This window comes from Andrena cerasifolii, chromosome 9 (genome assembly GCF_050908995.1).
Source record: "Andrena cerasifolii isolate SP2316 chromosome 9, iyAndCera1_principal, whole genome shotgun sequence".
Classification (NCBI taxonomy): domain Eukaryota; kingdom Metazoa; phylum Arthropoda; class Insecta; order Hymenoptera; family Andrenidae; genus Andrena; species Andrena cerasifolii.
The window spans coordinates 3,103,096-3,119,966 of NC_135126.1; the positions used below are offsets into that span (position 1 = coordinate 3,103,096).

A 16,871-nucleotide genomic window follows, 5' to 3' on the forward strand; every position below is an offset into this window, starting at 1 on the left:
ATTAAACGCGAATTATAGCGCGTTCGTCTCCTGGTTCGTATATCCGTGGCGCGTTTTGGTTCATACGCGGTTCAACAAACACCCAATGTGGCGCTTGAGTTTGGAAGGTTATGGATTAAAGCTTCGGGGTGTGGCATCGTATTGTAATTTATAAAATAAATATAATATCGCGCACTAATGATGACGGGGGTGTGTAGTGCCTGAGCGTGACGAGTGCGAAGATCTCCTTCGGGGCGGTGCGCGCGGTGTCTTCGAGATCTCGACCACTGTTTCAGAATTCTTCCCCAAACCGAACAAAATTTTTTAAACGCATTCACGATGGTACTACGTTTTTGGCGCTCCGCTTCGAAATTCGCGTAGTGTCTAAACGGAGGGACAGAGGTTGCAAAATGTGCCTGACACCATCCAAGTGATTTGCATATTGATGCGTGTTTACGTGATACGTTGACACAAGGCAGTTGATCGTTGCTTGGTAGGATACGGTCCATGAAATCACGTGTACCAAAATCTACGTGGGATGTTGGGCGCTATCAACCCCACGCAGCCCCACGACTACACCGAAATGTTCCGGTTAGCCGACTACTTCCTTGTGGTCGGCTACGACCACGAAAAAGAGAGTAAGTTTTCAAAATCCAGCATAAAATGCCACTCAATAATACGCCAATGCTTCTAACGTACATTATTCATCGAATATTTAGCACGTACATTGCTATGTACGTGTACCAAATTTTCTATGTAACATTCAAGTACATATATCTACGACACCTGCTCTACGCTGTACATAAACATACATAGATGGAAATTTGCATTCATATTTTGTTATCCATCGCGTCTTTCTGTTTACTATACCTCATTTAAGAAACGATTCTGTATTAGGAAATCGAAATACTTTCATTACGCTGAAATTGCGCCTTTGTGTGCTTTTACGAGTCTACGTCAAATAATATTATTTATTATTTTTATTATAGGAGGGGGTATCAGTAACGGACTCATTTTACAAAGGTTCCCGGAGAAAGATTGGTCAGATACACCGTTCATTGAAGGAATAGAATGGGTAAAGCTTTACTTTCTTAATTTATTTATATTCTTTACGTGTGATACCATATAATTTTATAGTTTTGTCAACCACAAGGATGGGCTTTATCTACAGAGAGACAAGAACCACGATTTTTTGTATCGATATTAACCGACATTGATGCGAATCGCCATTATTGTGCTTGCATGTGTTTTAATGAAACAGTGTCTATTGTGCCAAGTAAGCCTGTAGATGAGGAAGAAGATCCAGTGGATGGCGATAGTCGTTCTTTGGTTAGAACGATACCCACGATTGCACATCACAGCATCATGTATGCACCGAAATGTCTGGTGCTGGTTTCCAGACTTGATTACATCGAAACATTTAGAGTACGTACAACTTTGTCCGCGTTACGCTAAGTTTCCATGTGCAAGAATAACGTCTTTCTATCGTTGCTTCAGAATTGCCTTGGTATTATATACACTGTGTACGTAGAAAATCTCAGTATACCGTTAGAAACTTTGGTAGGTAACATATTAGGTTGTATACAAGTACCACCCGCAGGTGGGCCACAAGTACGGTTTAGTATTGGAGCAGGAGATCGCCAAGCACTTCAACCTCCAATTAGTCCCTCTCTTCCAATAACTCACACTAGTGTAAATCTTTTGTTTCAACAGTTAGGTAAGCGCGCAATGATTAGCATTATAAATACAATTTCTATCGCGACTGTTTCATTAACAACTGTATTTATCATTTCTTAGGTATTCGTAATGTGTTAGTATTATTTTGCGCTGTTATGACAGAACACAAACTACTTTTCCATTCTGTGAGTTATTCACGATTGACTGAAGGATGTCGTGCTCTCACCGCACTAATGTATCCGTTTAGATACACACACGTTTACATTCCTCTTTTACCAGCGGCTTTAGTCGAAGTACTCAGTACACCCACTCCATTCATTATGGGTGTGCACAGTTCGCTGAAACACGAAGTCGCAGAACTTGTAAGATGTATTTAACATAGTCCCAATATGATCTTCCATCGCGTCGCGACTGCTTTTGTATAAGTATTACATTATTGCACAGATGGACGTAATAGTTGCTGATTTAGATGGAGGTGCTATCATGGTTCCAGATGGGGTTTCACTTCCATTACTTCCAGAACCGCTTCTTTCGCAAACACAAGAAGCATTGTCTTTAGTATTGCAGCCGGAACTGGCCTGCGCAGATTATGCCTTCCCACCACTTGCAACAAGAGCTCCTCATTCTCCTATGCTGGATAAGGAGTTAAGAGCAGTTTTCATGAGAGCTTTTGCTCAATTGTTGCAAGGATACAGAAGCTGCCTTACACTGATAAGAATTCATCCAAAACCTGTTATAACATTTCATAAGGTTTTCTTTTTTAATTATTATTCTTCTGTTTTATTCGATAATGTGTACGGATAATAAGTTGTGTTTATTATTTCCAGGCAGCTTTCTTAGGAGAACGAGGCTTGACAGATTGTGATTTTACAACTAGAGTTTTGGATTGCATGTTTTTTACTTCCTTCATTGCAGAAAGAGGACCGCCATGGCGGTCTTGTGATGTATGGGATGAATTATATAGCAACTTGATCGACCAATTGAAACAAGAAGCACAAGACCATAGTAAGCAATGATAATACGATGAGACATAGTCAGTAATGATGTACCAACTATTATATGCGACGCATGTCGCTTAGATGCGTGTACAATATTTCTTAACTTTATGTTGTTTTTAGGACTTATATTGACGCATATTCAGGAGCTAGCACAACAATTATACACAAATGAAAATCCGAATCCTCAACCATATGTACAAAAGATTTTGAAACCACCTGAAGGAGCGTTTGCTAGAATACATCAGCCACTTTTACCGCGCATTAATCCAGAACAAGTTCAAGCAATTATAGACGAGGGCCTCGCTAAAAATAATCTGAAAGTTAGGTCAGTATTACAAATGGTTTTTTATACACTGTTACTGTACGACACCTGATGCTTATTTCTGACTTATTGTGCACAGATTATCGTCATTAAGGCCATCACAGCCTCGAATTGTACCTATGGGTCCACACATTTCGTTTGTCCATGACACTAGACACTTGGTTAGCAATTCTGCGCGTAGACTTGAAGTTCTACGTAACTGTATAAATTGTATATTTGAAAATAAAATATCAGATGCTCGTAAAACCTTTCCAGCTGTATTGAGAGCTTTAAAAAGCAAAGCTGCTCGTCTAGCACTTTGCATGGAATTATCGCAGCACGTTGTTGGGAATAAAGCCATGTTAGAACATCAGCAATTTGATCTTGTAGTTCGATTAATGAATTGCGCATTGCAAGACGATTCGTCCATGGATGAGCACGGAGTTGCTGCTGCCCTTCTTCCCCTAGCAACGGCATTCTGTAGGAAACTTTGCACAGGAGTAATTCAATTCGCCTATACTTGTATACAAGAGCATCCCGTATGGCAGAACCAGCAATTTTGGGAAGACGCTTTTTACCTGGACGTGCAGAAAGATATCAAACGATTATATGTCCCTGGAGAGAATTCTCCGCCTCGGCTCATGAACGATGGCATTTTGAGCCCTATTAGCCCACGTGATGGCAAAGAATTCCCTTTTCGCGATCGATACTCAATTTATCAAATCCAAGAACCATCAGCTCTCGAAATAGCTGCCGAACAAATGAGGATTTGGCCGACGATTGATTCAGAGAAACAGAAGGAGCTGATTGCAAGCGAAGAAAGTACTATGTACAGCCAAGCGATTCATTATGCAAATAGAATGGTTTATTTATTGGTTCCGTTAGATATAGGGGCAAAGACTCATCGCCAGGATAGCATTTATGATGATGAACGTGCAAGTAATAGTATCACAAATAGCGTAGCAAGCGACAGCGGTGACGCGGAGTCTGGATTCGAGGAAACTGATCCGGGGGAAACCGGGAGCGCTGTCATTCGAATGGTTTCACGATTCGTAGATCGTGTTTGCACCGAAGGAGGTGTAAGTACCGAACACGTCAGATGCTTGCATCAAATGGTACCCGGCGTTGTGCACATGCACATCGAAACCCTTGAAGCTGTACATAGGGAAAGCAAGAGATTACCTCCGATACAGAAGCCTAAAATTTTGACACCTAATATGTTGCCAGGTGAAGAAGTTATTATGGACGGTTTACGGGTTTATCTCTTACCAGACGGAAGAGAAGAAAGTCCTGCAGGATTGCCAAAGATACCACCACTCTTGCCAGCGGAAGGAGCAATATTCCTTACTAACTATAGAATTGTATTTAAAGGAATACCTTGCGATCCATTTGCCTGCGAACAGTTAGTAGTTCGAGCCTTTCCAGTAACATCATTGACTAAGGAGAAACGAGTCGCTGTGCAGCATCTAGCGCACTTGGATCAGTGTCTGCAAGAAGGCCTTCAACTACGTTCTTGTACTTTCCAATTAATAAAATTAGCTTTCGACGAAGAAGTTACACCCGAAAATATCGAGACATTGCGGAAATTAGTTCATAAAGCACGATATCCGCCGCATATCTTCCATCATTTCGCTTTCAATGGCCAAGTATTGGTTACTCAGACCGCGCACCACAAAGGAAAAGAGAAAAATGCCACTCTTAAGTAAGTCAATTTTTATTCAGGCACATTTCTATCTATTAACTACTGTAATATAGCTGTTATCTTTTTCTTTCAGAGGATTTGCAAAGAAAACACTTTTAAAAACGGCACGTAAGGCCGGCTTCAAGCCAAAGCAGTCGTCTAAGAGGCAAAAATACGTCTTGCCAAACATGAATATGATTGCTAACAATAAATACATGACATCCCCAGGTCGAATGAGTTTACCCGTAACAGATAATAATGATCTAAGTCACGATGACGATCTTAGCGGTAATTTTACTGTATATACTTAACATTCTGCGCGTAGTGGAACATTTGTCTTTACATTTTAAAAGTACCTTGACACACCTCGTTTTTACAGTAGATGACTTTGAAATACCTGGTATTGTGACACCACCGCCGACCGATGCGAAGACCTTAGAACGATTATCCGAACGAAGTTACGTCAGGGATTGGTATCGTTTGGGATTATACTTGAACGGTCCGCACAATAATCGTAGAAACGAACCGTTTCGATTGTCCTCGGTGAATTGTGCCTACATGATTTGTAGGAGTTATCCCGCGCTCCTTATAGTTCCCACATGTGTGTCAGATGAAAGTATCCGTAGGTTCTGTCGGCTTTACAGACATAGCAGGATACCGGTTGTCACGTGGAGACACCCACGAACGAAAGCACTTCTTATTCGAGGAGCGGGCTATCACGGGAAGGGTGTTATGGGCATGCTAAAAGCCCATCCAACATCTGCTGGTAACTTAAAAGGTATTAATAATATAAGACATTATCCGGCAATGTTGTAGCTTTTCATATACTATAGTATCTTTCGCATATTGACAGCGACATCTTCAGAAACAACGTCATCCCTAGAGCAAGAGAAATATATTATGGCCCTTGTAACTGCGACCCCATTGTCTGCGTTAAGACAAGGTTCTGCATGGGGAATGTCTGACAGCTCCCTCAGTATTGATTCTCTGTTGTTAGCTGCCGAAGATCGCAACGCTACGCCCGAGCAATCGCGGCGAAATCCGTTTAATAAAGCCATTGGAACATTGAGGTATAATCTTCATTGTATTTCTGTGTTTAATGTTCTGTGGGATATAATGAGAGAACTCAGCAAATTGTGCACCTTTTTATAGTTCGTCAGGTGGAAAGGGTCCAAAGAATTTTGGGCGGTGGGGTTCGTTGAAAGATAAGCGACACAATTCTCAAGCTTCCTTAACTTCAGTCCACCAACGTGGAACCGTGAGACATTCCGCTGATTCAGACAGTGGCACGGAATGTGTTCATACTTTCCAACGTGCTGCACTGTACATTCTTGGTGAAAAAGCGCATATGAAAGCAAGATCATTTGTTTTGAAATTAATTTCAGTATATATGCTGTAATTTCGTCACTAATTTATGTTTCTGTTAACACTAAAGGGGGTTAAAGCGGAATCGGCGCCGAAAACGGACTTCATTCCAGTGGAATATTACGATGTGAGGCATACGAAAGCTGCGTTTAAAAAACTTATGCGAGCCTGTGTTCCTAGCTCTCCAAACATAGAACCCGACCAAAGTTTTTACAAGTGCGTCGAACAATTTATTCCTAGAGAGCGAAATCGCGCAGGACGCGAACACTTTTGACCGATAATCTTCATGATTTCAGATTAATTGAAAGTTCAGAATGGTTGCAGCAACTTCAAAATTTAATGCAATTGGCTGGAGCAGTTATAGACTTAATGGATGTACAGGGCTCGTCTGTGGCTGTCTGTTTAGAGGATGGTTGGGACACAACTGCAACAGTTTGCTCTGTTGCCCAAGTGTGTCTCGATCCGCATTACAGGACAATCGATGGCTTTCGAACGTTGATTGAAAAGGAGTGGCTCGGATTCGGCCACAGGTTCGGGCACAGAAGCAATCTCGCTGCCAATTCACAAACTACAAACTTCACCCCTACCTTTCTTCAATTTCTCGACATAGTACATCAGATACAAAAGCAATTTCCATTGGCGTTTGAATTTAACGAGTACTATTTAAAATTCCTGGCATATCATTCGGTCTCGTGCCGTTTTCGTACGTTTTTGCTGGACTGTGAATTCGACAGAATGGAATGCGGCATCACAGCCGTTGAAGACAAAAGAGGCTCGTTAACGAGCCATCACAAAGGCGTGGATACAGGTAGCGACGACGAAACGATTTATCCTGGTGGTAGATTAGCAGGGACCAACACTGGATGCAATCTTGGTCAAAGCATATTTGATTACATCGAGAAACAACGTACAAGATGCCCCTTGTTTTATAATTTCATGTACACTTCTAATACGGAGCACACGGTACTGAGACCTGTCTCACATTTGCCGAATCTCGATATTTGGCAGTACTATTTGGAAGAAGAACTGGCTCACGGGCCTGCGTATGATTTGGAAGTATTGCAACAAGATTCGCAACAAGAGGAAGAAGCAGAGGCTGCTGATGGCGTGGTTAAAAGTAACCGTAAAGTAGTTACGCAAGGGTAAGATTCAATTTATCCTATTATTTTACGCTTATGTTGTTACTTTATTATCATATAATGTTTTTAGGTATGACGGTATAAGCACAATGGTACCCGATCATTTCTCTCACCTGTTGGAAGAAATTCATAAATTAGAAACCGAACTGGGCCATTTGCCACAAAAGTGGAAGGTTCTCTGGGACAAGCTCGAACTGCCAAATACGGATTCGCTTGCCGTAAGTATGGATACTGCGTCGCTAAAACGAGAACTACGTATATTCAGAGTAAAAATTCTGCCTCCTGATATAGAGACACGCATCATTTAGTACAGCCTTGGTCCGATATCATGGTCGATTGATTCATAAGCGCTCTACGTTAGAACTTCTTTTAAGAGGCAAACTGGCTGGTGGGAATACATCTGGGAACGATGGTTCTGTTTACGCACACCCACACAGGTAATTGATTTGCCCAGTTGTTTGCTGGATTGCATAAACGCTTTCTTTACCGAATATTTGTACATTATGTTCTTGAAGATTCGAGAGATTAGATTCAGCGACCCCGACTCATTGTGATGCTTGTTCTGGTGTATTATGGGGTCCTGTGAAAGCTGGTTTACGGTGCGTTGATTGCGGGCACGTGTACCATGACAAATGCGCCGATACGGTGCCAAAAAATTGCACAAAATACAAAGCAGTGACTGACAATTTACAAACACACACGTTGACACGAAGTGGCGGTGATAATGGAAGCGTAAACTCAAGTATGAAGTCTTATCTTACTGTGTGTTATGAATGGTTCTAAACCTTTTTGCCCTCGTCAACTTAACGTGCTATTTTTGTTCAGGTGTTACCACGATACAGACCTCGTCACAACAATATTACGAACAATTCTCCAGTAATGTAGCGGAAAATAGGACACACGAAGGATACCTCTACAAGCGGGGTGCCTTGCTTAAAGGTTGGAAACAGAGATGGTTTGTGTTAGACTCTATAAAACATCAGTTGAGATACTACGATGCAATGGAGGACTCCCATTGCAAAGGATATATCGGTATGTAGATATTAATTGTTAATTAAGATAACGCGATACAAATCTGTAAAGATTGGAGATTTATTTTATGTGCTTTATAGATCTTGCTGAAGTAGTGTCTGTTACTCCAGCTGCACCAATGCCAGGGCCACCAAAGAAAACAGACGATAAATCATTCTTTGATGTAAATATGAAGTTACTTTTATATCCTCCGTTATTTTATTAAGATCGTAATTCCTATCATGCGAATACTTTATATTTACAGCTACGTACAAACCGACGAACATATAATTTTTGTGCTGGCGATGCAGCAACGGCGCAGGAATGGATTGAGAAAGTTCAAGCGTGCTTACAATAGTTTGATTATATCTCTAATTTAAACCGTGCAAGTGACTGATAGATTAAAAACAGACTTTAATTTTGTTACATACTATTGTATAGTCTAATAGTACATATTATAGACTGCAATAATTTTGTTTTAAATATTTTAAAACCGATGATTGTTGGACTGAGAGCGGTATCATAAATTGAATGTGATGTACTCATATCCTTGACATAGCATTATTATATAAATGTATATTGTAATTATATAATTATGTTAAATTTGAATTATTTCAGCTGGAAGATGAAAGATCGCTACATACTCAACTAAACGTTAAAAAGTTTTTTATTTTGTTTATTATGTTTTTAATTTTAAATGAATACAACTTGAGCGCAAAATGTGTTAAAACATTGAATGAAATGCCTGTTCCAGGAATTATTGTTGTATCGTCATCTTAGTATAATTATAATTTTAATCGGATGTCGTGATCTCGCTTGTTGCGCAAATGAAACGTGAACAACAACAAAGAGGACACGTTTCATTATCAAATTCTCATGTAACATTGTTTCAATAATTCTGCTACGCTTATCAGTAAAACTGAAATTAAAAGAAGTCTATTATTTTCTAACTATTATTTAAAGTTACTTTTATATTTCTAGTATTTTAAATCTTCTCACGAAATACCCTCGTCATTGATTCCCTACTCATTGTGTATATTTGTAGGAATATTGAATGTCTAAACCTTTAATGGAAAAGCAAGATAATATATTAGGCATATTATATGCTACTCCAATTTATTTGATACTCTGTGAGCGTCGATACAAATATAAAGTAGTAGTCAAAAACGATGTTTAGAATTTTTTAACAAGGATAGATTCGGTTTTTTAAAAGTGATATTTGGTTTGGAATTGTTATAGCTTGGCGTTGACTAATTGCTCATAACTAATTAATTACAAAGTGAAGCAATGTAAAAAATGCAGGAAAGTATGACCAGGATCTATATTTTGAAATGCAATACTTAAAATACATAGATTACTTTTGGAAAAGCTACAATTTCGGATTTGGCAAAGAGAGCTCAATTTTCTCATGAAGTCGCGCTGCCAGTATGAAAATAACTGGTTTGTTTATTTATTAATTTGCAATCCAAAGTCTTAGACATCTTTGCAGAATGACTACAAATCACTGTGCAACAACAATCACGAAAAAAATTGTTATACGCTGCTAAGAAATGCGATTTAAAGATTTGAAGAAATTGGCGGTAAAACGCGTCTGCCAGGCTTGGGAGTGTTCTCCTTTCTAGTCGTGTAAACATTCATTTGTCGAACTAGGTAGCTAGAATGAAATTTACATTAAATATCTCTGGTATTCCTATTGTAGTATCAATTCTTCTTCTTCATGCATATCATATGAATGCAATGAGAACATCCAGCTCAACAATTTCGAAAATATCTTTCCAACCATCTCAGATGCACGGTGCAGGTGCAGAGCAGTGCAGAGAGCACTAACTTCGCACAATTAGCAGCACCTTCACGACCATCCTCTCTACAATGTTTCGTGAAAATGCCTGAATATGCCCTAAAGGCAGAGATGGGCATTACTTAAATAACAAATTATTTAAATGACGTATCAAATGACAGAGACTTTAGCCTTATTCGTCATAAATAAGACTAATCCGAGTTAATTTTTAATCGAAGCGCCCATGATTGAAGTAGTTCAATCATGGCCGACGATTGAATCTCCCATCATTTCAATCATGAGCGCTTCAATTAAAAATTGACTCGGGTTAGTCTTATTCATGAGTCTCGAATAAAATCTTTGTCTTTTAGTCGAACTCAATTTTTTTATTTGAAATAATTTTTTGCTCATCTTTGCCTAAAGGGCCCAAAGGTTGGTTCAGAGACGTCCAGTAATTTAGTCGAGTAGTAAGAGAAAATAAAAACCTTAACCTTAGTCGAGTAGCAAGACTAGCAAGTAATTTAGTAATTTACCGTGTTTGGACACTAAAATTTAGTCGAATAGTTTAGTGAAACAATAGTAAAATACTAAATTACTCGCTACTCGATTAAATTACTGGACATTACTAGACGTGTCTGTTTCAGCATTTAAGGGAGAGCGGGGAAAGCTACCTCCCATCATATTCACGAAACATTGTAGAAGGGATGTTCGTTGTGCATTTGTGGTAGTCGGAACAGTCGGAACGATATTTTCAATTTTCGAGCCTTGTGAACGGTGTGAACGGTGATGCTGGGTGATGCGTAGGAGAAATGTATGGATCCATTGCGAAATGCGAATGTTTAGTCCGTGGTTAGAGGGCGTTTTACTTAGTGAGCTGTCAATGTTCTGTCACCCATCGATTCTATCATATTTGTTAACTGTTTAAAACAATTGAGGTATTTTAAAAGAAAATATATTTAAGTAAGCCTTTTAATCAATCATTCCGATTCTTATAAATGTTAAGGGTTAAGATTTTGGTTCGCGAGAAGAACGAATGAAAAGTCCGCACATATCGACAATTTTAACAATATACCATTATCCTATTACATTCTAAGCATTTTTAAAACTTCTTTATTCCTATAGTCATGTAAAATACTTTAATTTGCTGTCGAGATTGATAAAATTTCATAAAACGTCATATTCCGGTAAGAAGAGTTAGTAGAATGATACTATATGCCCTGAACATTGATCCAATCATGGTTTGCTATATTGAAACCTTATTTAATTTTGTTACTGTACTGCACCCACAATATATAGCTGTTGCCCCTCTTTCAGAATATATAGCTGTACATTTGCATTACAATTTTCTGAAGTGCTCAGAAATTCAAGATGACAGATTCAAAGTATTTCACCACTACAAAGAAAGGAGAAATATTTGAGCTCAAGTCAGAATTAAACAATGACAAAAAGGAGAAAAAGAAGGAAGCTGTGAAGAAGGCAAGTCAATTGATTTCTGAAACGTTAATTATCTGTCATTCGTGTAAATTACATCGAAGATCTACATCGCATAGTAGCATTGTAACAATTTAATATTCATTATCTTCTTAATAACATGTTTCCGTAAGTATCGAATGCGATTTTGGTAGGTAATATGTTTCTTACACGGTATGCCGTTCACATGATATTGTACATCCGTTATTGACATTGTGAAATTCATAACGTGTGTTTATCGAAGCATAATCCTTCATTTGCAATATTGTTGCATATAAGGGCTTACAATTGTCCAAAGATCAAATCAATAAATCTGTTTCACGCTGCAAAAAGAAAAGGACGACTGGAGAGTTACAATAGAACTTTCAAGGATTAAGAAATCTACTTTTTACACATTTTTCGTAGCTTCATTTCGTCGATAAATTTGCATTTTAAGCATCACTTTATGGTGCTGAGCATAGATCATGTATCTGCATAATGATATTGTTACTGTTATTGCATTGGTGGTTACTATTGTCATTATTTTTATCTTCGTAGTAAGATCCTATCCATTATTAATTGCTTAAATGTATTATGAACTGTGCTCAGGTGATCGCTTCCATGACCGTGGGCAAAGATGTGTCGGCGCTCTTCCCTGACGTTGTCAACTGTATGCAGACGGACAATTTGGAGCTAAAGAAGCTGGTGTATTTGTACCTGATGAATTACGCGAAAAGTCAACCAGATATGGCTATCATGGCTGTCAACACATTTGTTAAGGTAACGTAGCTTAAAATCTATATAAACACTCATCATCTTTTATTAATGCACTTTTACCCTCTATATATTTTACTGACACTTGGATGATGTTGAGAGTCTCTGTCTGCAAAGAGGCAAGCTGGAAAAAAGGAAGTTTCACGTGGGAGTTTTCCTGAGTTTCATATATTTTCTTCTCTTTTCTTTTTCCAAATAAATTTAATATTAATTTTACAGCCTGCCTCGCATCATGTACAGACCGTGCTTTGCAAATTACATCAGTTTGCACAGAGCTGTCTGCGTTATGGGACGGAATGTACCTTTTGTTCTCTCTTACTGAATTGCTTATTTTTTAAAGGGCACGAGACTGGAATTTGGCTAAACAAAGTGTAACTCCTACTATCCCAGTTTTAAATTCTACAGTAATGTATTAATAATACTTGTGTATCTGTCATGATTCTACTGTTTTTATCACTACCAAATTCCAGTATCTTTTTTCAGTTCAGTTTAGCATAAAAATAAAACAAGAATGGAATTATGACAGTTGTAATATTTAGCAAAATAATTAAGACGGTCATTTGAAGACTCAATAATTTATGTGTTAGCCCCTTAATATTAATGCACTGGTATTACCTTGCGCTATTCCTCAAAATGGAGCATGAAACTTCTTCTACGAGTCACAGAGATGTTATATACAATTAAAAAGCTTGTAGAGAATTGTACAACAATGACACAGCTGTATACTAACAATGAATATGTAATCGGTCTTTAAATAACTGTTTGAAACAGCCTCAGTGGTAGAAAGAAAAATCTATTCCTTAGTCACAATGTCTATCGTGTGAACAGCATGAACAAACCAATTCCTTAAATGTTCATTTTATGTGTCTGACTGCATTATAAATTGCTGCTTGTACGCAGTGCATATTTACACTATCTGCACGCAAAGTGTTTTATTCTTTTCAGAACTTTAGTATTAATTAATAAGTGTAATCGGTGTTTAAGTTGGCATTTAATGCGATTATCATAAACACTTGAATGTACAACTTTTAATGTTTGAATAGATATCATGTAACATATTCTTATGCGCACGACACCAAATTTAATGTGGAACTTGCGATTTAATCTTAATTTGTACATTATTATAAAACAAAAGCTATAAATAGAGAAGTTTAAGAAGGATATCTCGTGCTCTTTAAAAAATGATCAATTCTACATCATATTACATTAAATGGTTGATAAGTATAATATTTAACAATTAATCAAAATGGTGACGGTGACCAATTTGACCTTTTTCGTTCTGACACGCAAAAGGAGCTAGCGACATCTCCGATGATAAAGGTACCATACCACTTTCTACTTCGTTAAAATTCATGGGTTGAGATAGATAGCCACTGCTGTGACTAGACTTGAATCCCTGGCTTGCCCGATTTTTGCGCAGGATTGCGAGGACCCAAATCCGCTGATTCGAGCATTAGCTGTTCGCACAATGGGTTGTATACGCGTGGACAAGATTACTGAGTACCTCTGTGCCCCATTGCGAAAGTGCCTGAAGGATGAGGACCCGTATGTTCGTAAGACTGCAGCTGTTTGTGTCGCCAAGCTTTATGATATTAATGCAGATTTAGTCGAGGATCAAGGATTTTTGAATCGGTTAGAAGAACTTTTGTCAGATAGCAATCCCATGGTAAATGTTTCAGATTCACTTGCAATTCTCTTATTAACAGGAGCTGTATGTTCACTTATTCAGTCGCATAATTTTTCTATTCAGGTTGTTGCGAACGCAGTGGCTGCCCTATCTGAAATCAACGAAGCGAGCCCAAGCGGGCAGCCTCTAGTCGAAATGAATGCACAGACCATCAACAAGCTGCTGACGGCTCTCAATGAATGTACAGAGTGGGGCCAAGTGTTCATTTTGGATTCACTTGCAAACTACTCGCCTAAAGACGATCGCGAAGCACAAAGCATATGCGAACGTATAACTCCACGTTTAGCTCACGCCAATGCAGCGGTTGTCCTGTCCGCTGTTAAGGTTCAGTATCGACTAATACTTAATGCTTTCTAATATAAGCCTTATAATTATTTCAGTTTTAAAAAAAAAACGTGTATATTACTTGCATAGGTATTAATGAAGCTGATGGAAATGTTACAATCAGAATCTGATTTTGTCGGCACCTTAACAAAGAAATTAGCGCCGCCACTTGTAACTTTGCTTAGTTCCGAGCCTGAAGTCCAATATGTAGCATTACGAAATATAAATCTTATTGTTCAAAAGCGTCCGGATATTTTGAAGCACGAGATGAAAGTTTTCTTTGTCAAGTACAATGATCCGATTTACGTTAAGCTTGAGAAGCTAGACATCATGATTCGTTTAGCGTCTCAAGCTAATATAGCTCAGGTTTTATCTGAATTGAAAGAATATGCTACAGAAGTTGACGTGGACTTTGTACGAAAAGCTGTAAGAGCTATTGGTCGTTGTGCCATTAAAGTCGAGCCTTCTGCTGAACGATGTGTTTCGACACTTTTGGATCTAATACAAACAAAGGTATGAAATATATAGATACCTACTACAGTTAGATACATAGTTATCTCCTTAAATAGTAATATGCGCAATTTATATTAATTACAGGTTAATTATGTGGTTCAAGAGGCAATTGTGGTTATAAAAGACATTTTCCGAAAGTATCCGAACAAGTACGAAAGTATTATTTCAACGCTTTGTGAGAATCTGGATACGCTTGATGAGCCAGAGGCGCGCGCTTCCATGATATGGATCATTGGGGAGTATGCAGAACGCATAGACAATGCAGATGAACTGCTTGAAAGTTTCTTAGAGGGATTCCATGACGAGAATACGCAAGTACAATTGCAACTACTCACAGCGATTGTAAAGCTATTTCTCAAACGACCTACGGATACTCAGGAATTGGTACAGCAAGTTCTCAGTTTGGCAACGCAAGATTCTGATAATCCTGATTTAAGAGATCGAGGATTCATCTACTGGCGATTACTTAGCACCGATCCAGCGGCCGCCAAAGAAGTTGTACTCGCCGAGAAACCTCTTATCTCGGAAGAAACAGATTTGTTGGAGCCGACGCTATTAGACGAACTAATATGCCATATATCGAGTTTAGCGTCTGTGTATCATAAACCTCCTACCGCTTTCGTTGAAGGTAGAGCAGCAGGCGCTAGGAAATCATTGCCTGCTAGAAGTAATTCGAGCGAAGATTCCACGCAACACACAACGCAACTACATGCTCAAGTCATCCCAGCTCAAGATTCCCTCATAGGCGATCTTCTCAGTATGGATATTGGTAAGCAAAAGCATTTCTTGATTGTTACTTTGACATTCGTGTGGAGTTTCTAATTTATACATCATATTTACTGTTACAGGTGGCCCAACTATGGTTACTGCAGCACCAGCTCCTCAATCGGGATTAAGTTTAGACCTGCTAGGAGGTGGTTTAGATGGAATTCTGGGCGGCGCTGATACCGCAACTACTGCACCTGTGGTATCTCAAAGTACTACTGGGCTTCTTGGCGATATATTTAGCTTCAATCAAGGGCCCAATTCTTATATAACGCCTAAAGTTAATTGGTTACCTGCCGAAAAAGGCAAAGGACTCGACATATGGGGAACATTCTCGCGAAAGTAAGTAATATGCTAACCAAGCGAAAACTTGAACGTGATTCTAAATCTCTGATGTTATTTTACGATAGGAGTGGGCAGATTAGTATGGATATAACATTTACTAATAAAGCGATGCAACCTATGGGAGGCTTTGCAATACAATTAAATAAAAACAGCTTCGGTTTAACACCAGCTGCTCCGTTACAAGTACCGACTCCTCTGAACCCCGGCGCTAGCGTAGATACCAATGTAATCTTATCTACCGCTGGGGCAGTACAACGCATGGAACCATTGAATAATCTTCAAGTTGCAATAAAAAATAACATCGATGTGTTTTATTTCGCTTGTGTTGTTCCCATGAACGCCTATTTCTCTGAGGATGGACAATTGGACAAACGAGTGTTTCTGAGTACATGGAAAGATATACCTGCTCAAAATGAGGTGTTTGTCAGTTCTTTTTTCTTAATATTACCGTGAAATCTATTACAGTATATAAGCGCATGGGATCAATAACTACAAATTCATGTTCCAGGTACAATACACGTTAAAAGGAGTGATGCTGACTGCAGATCAAGTTGTGCAAAAGATGCAACAAAATAATGTATTTACGATCGCTAAAAGGAATGTAGAGGGACAGGACATGTTGTATCAATCTCTGAAATTAACAAATAATGTTTGGGTGTTAAACGAATTGAAAATACAACCGGGGAATCCGGATGTTACTGTAAGTTTAAATTTAGACCGAAACGTTTATCATTAATAGATCACCTTCTAATATATTTAATTGCTACTATATGGTTGATTACAGTTATCTCTCAAGTCCCGCTCGGTGGAAGTTGCGGCAGGCATATTTCAATCGTATAATGCAATTTTGCATTCTTAAATAGCAAATTAAGTTATTCGGCATTAAGTTTACACAATCATTTCACGACCATAACTCGACTGTTTAACGCAGAGTCATTCTACTATATGATTTATCCAATTGAAAACCATTAAATACACTTGTTTATATTATAAACCTAAATAAATTTAATATGCTGTTAAATTTATCGTATATAAAGAAAACAATGTAAGTCAGAATAAATACAAATTGCGTTAATGTATTCGTAT

General features: G+C 38.5%; 2 protein-coding genes across 8 annotated transcripts; both read left to right on the forward strand.

Annotated features, from left to right (window-relative positions):
* The first annotated feature begins 20 nt into the window (after nt 1-20).
* Nucleotides 21-9,107, forward strand: Sbf (SET domain binding factor). 2 transcript variants are annotated; one of them, XM_076820527.1, is made up of 21 exons: nt 21-617; nt 969-1,054; nt 1,117-1,404; nt 1,477-1,696; nt 1,777-2,018; nt 2,101-2,406; nt 2,484-2,661; nt 2,775-2,979; nt 3,056-4,657; nt 4,731-4,924; nt 5,016-5,414; nt 5,490-5,706; nt 5,789-5,990; nt 6,072-6,217; nt 6,298-7,143; nt 7,211-7,358; nt 7,432-7,577; nt 7,656-7,882; nt 7,966-8,172; nt 8,253-8,335; nt 8,417-9,107. In XM_076820527.1, exons 1-21 carry the CDS (start codon nt 518-520, stop codon nt 8,507-8,509), a joined length of 6,135 nt encoding a protein of 2,044 aa, XP_076676642.1. In that variant the 5' UTR covers nt 21-517; the 3' UTR covers nt 8,510-9,107. The 2 variants fall into 2 exon arrangements, with proteins under 2 accessions (XP_076676642.1, XP_076676643.1); XM_076820528.1 differs by having other exon boundaries at nt 22-617; nt 5,019-5,414.
* A 1,541-nt stretch (nt 9,108-10,648) lies between these two features.
* On the forward strand, nt 10,649-16,864 carry Ap-1-2beta (adaptor protein complex 1/2, beta subunit). Of its 6 annotated transcripts, none has more exons than XM_076819571.1 (12): nt 10,649-10,888; nt 11,243-11,404; nt 11,987-12,157; nt 13,445-13,471; nt 13,572-13,817; nt 13,902-14,162; nt 14,253-14,675; nt 14,760-15,444; nt 15,524-15,782; nt 15,851-16,208; nt 16,294-16,485; nt 16,570-16,864. In XM_076819571.1, exons 2-12 carry the CDS (start codon nt 11,297-11,299, stop codon nt 16,642-16,644), a joined length of 2,805 nt encoding a protein of 934 aa, XP_076675686.1. In that variant the 5' UTR covers nt 10,649-10,888; nt 11,243-11,296; the 3' UTR covers nt 16,645-16,864. The 6 variants fall into 6 exon arrangements, with proteins under 6 accessions (XP_076675686.1, XP_076675684.1, XP_076675688.1 ...); XM_076819569.1 differs by having other exon boundaries at nt 10,649-10,863; XM_076819572.1 differs by having other exon boundaries at nt 10,652-10,863; nt 15,851-16,202.
* The last annotated feature ends 7 nt before the right edge of the window (nt 16,865-16,871 follow it).

Excerpts from the sequence above, each read along its gene's own strand:
- Ap-1-2beta (XM_076819571.1), top strand. The coding sequence starts at position 11,297 with ATGACAGATTCAAAGTATTTCACCACTACAAAGAAAGGAGAAATATTT. Across the intron at positions 11,405-11,986 it reads AGAAGGAAGCTGTGAAGAAG|GTGATCGCTTCCATGACCGT; the intron begins GCAAGTCAATTG and ends AACTGTGCTCAG. Across the intron at positions 14,163-14,252 it reads TTGTCCTGTCCGCTGTTAAG|GTATTAATGAAGCTGATGGA; the intron begins GTTCAGTATCGA and ends TTACTTGCATAG.
- Sbf (XM_076820527.1), top strand. The coding sequence starts at position 518 with ATGTTGGGCGCTATCAACCCCACGCAGCCCCACGACTACACCGAAATG. Across the intron at positions 5,415-5,489 it reads ATCTGCTGGTAACTTAAAAG|CGACATCTTCAGAAACAACG; the intron begins GTATTAATAATA and ends GCATATTGACAG. Across the intron at positions 7,359-7,431 it reads CAAATACGGATTCGCTTGCC|AGACACGCATCATTTAGTAC; the intron begins GTAAGTATGGAT and ends CTCCTGATATAG.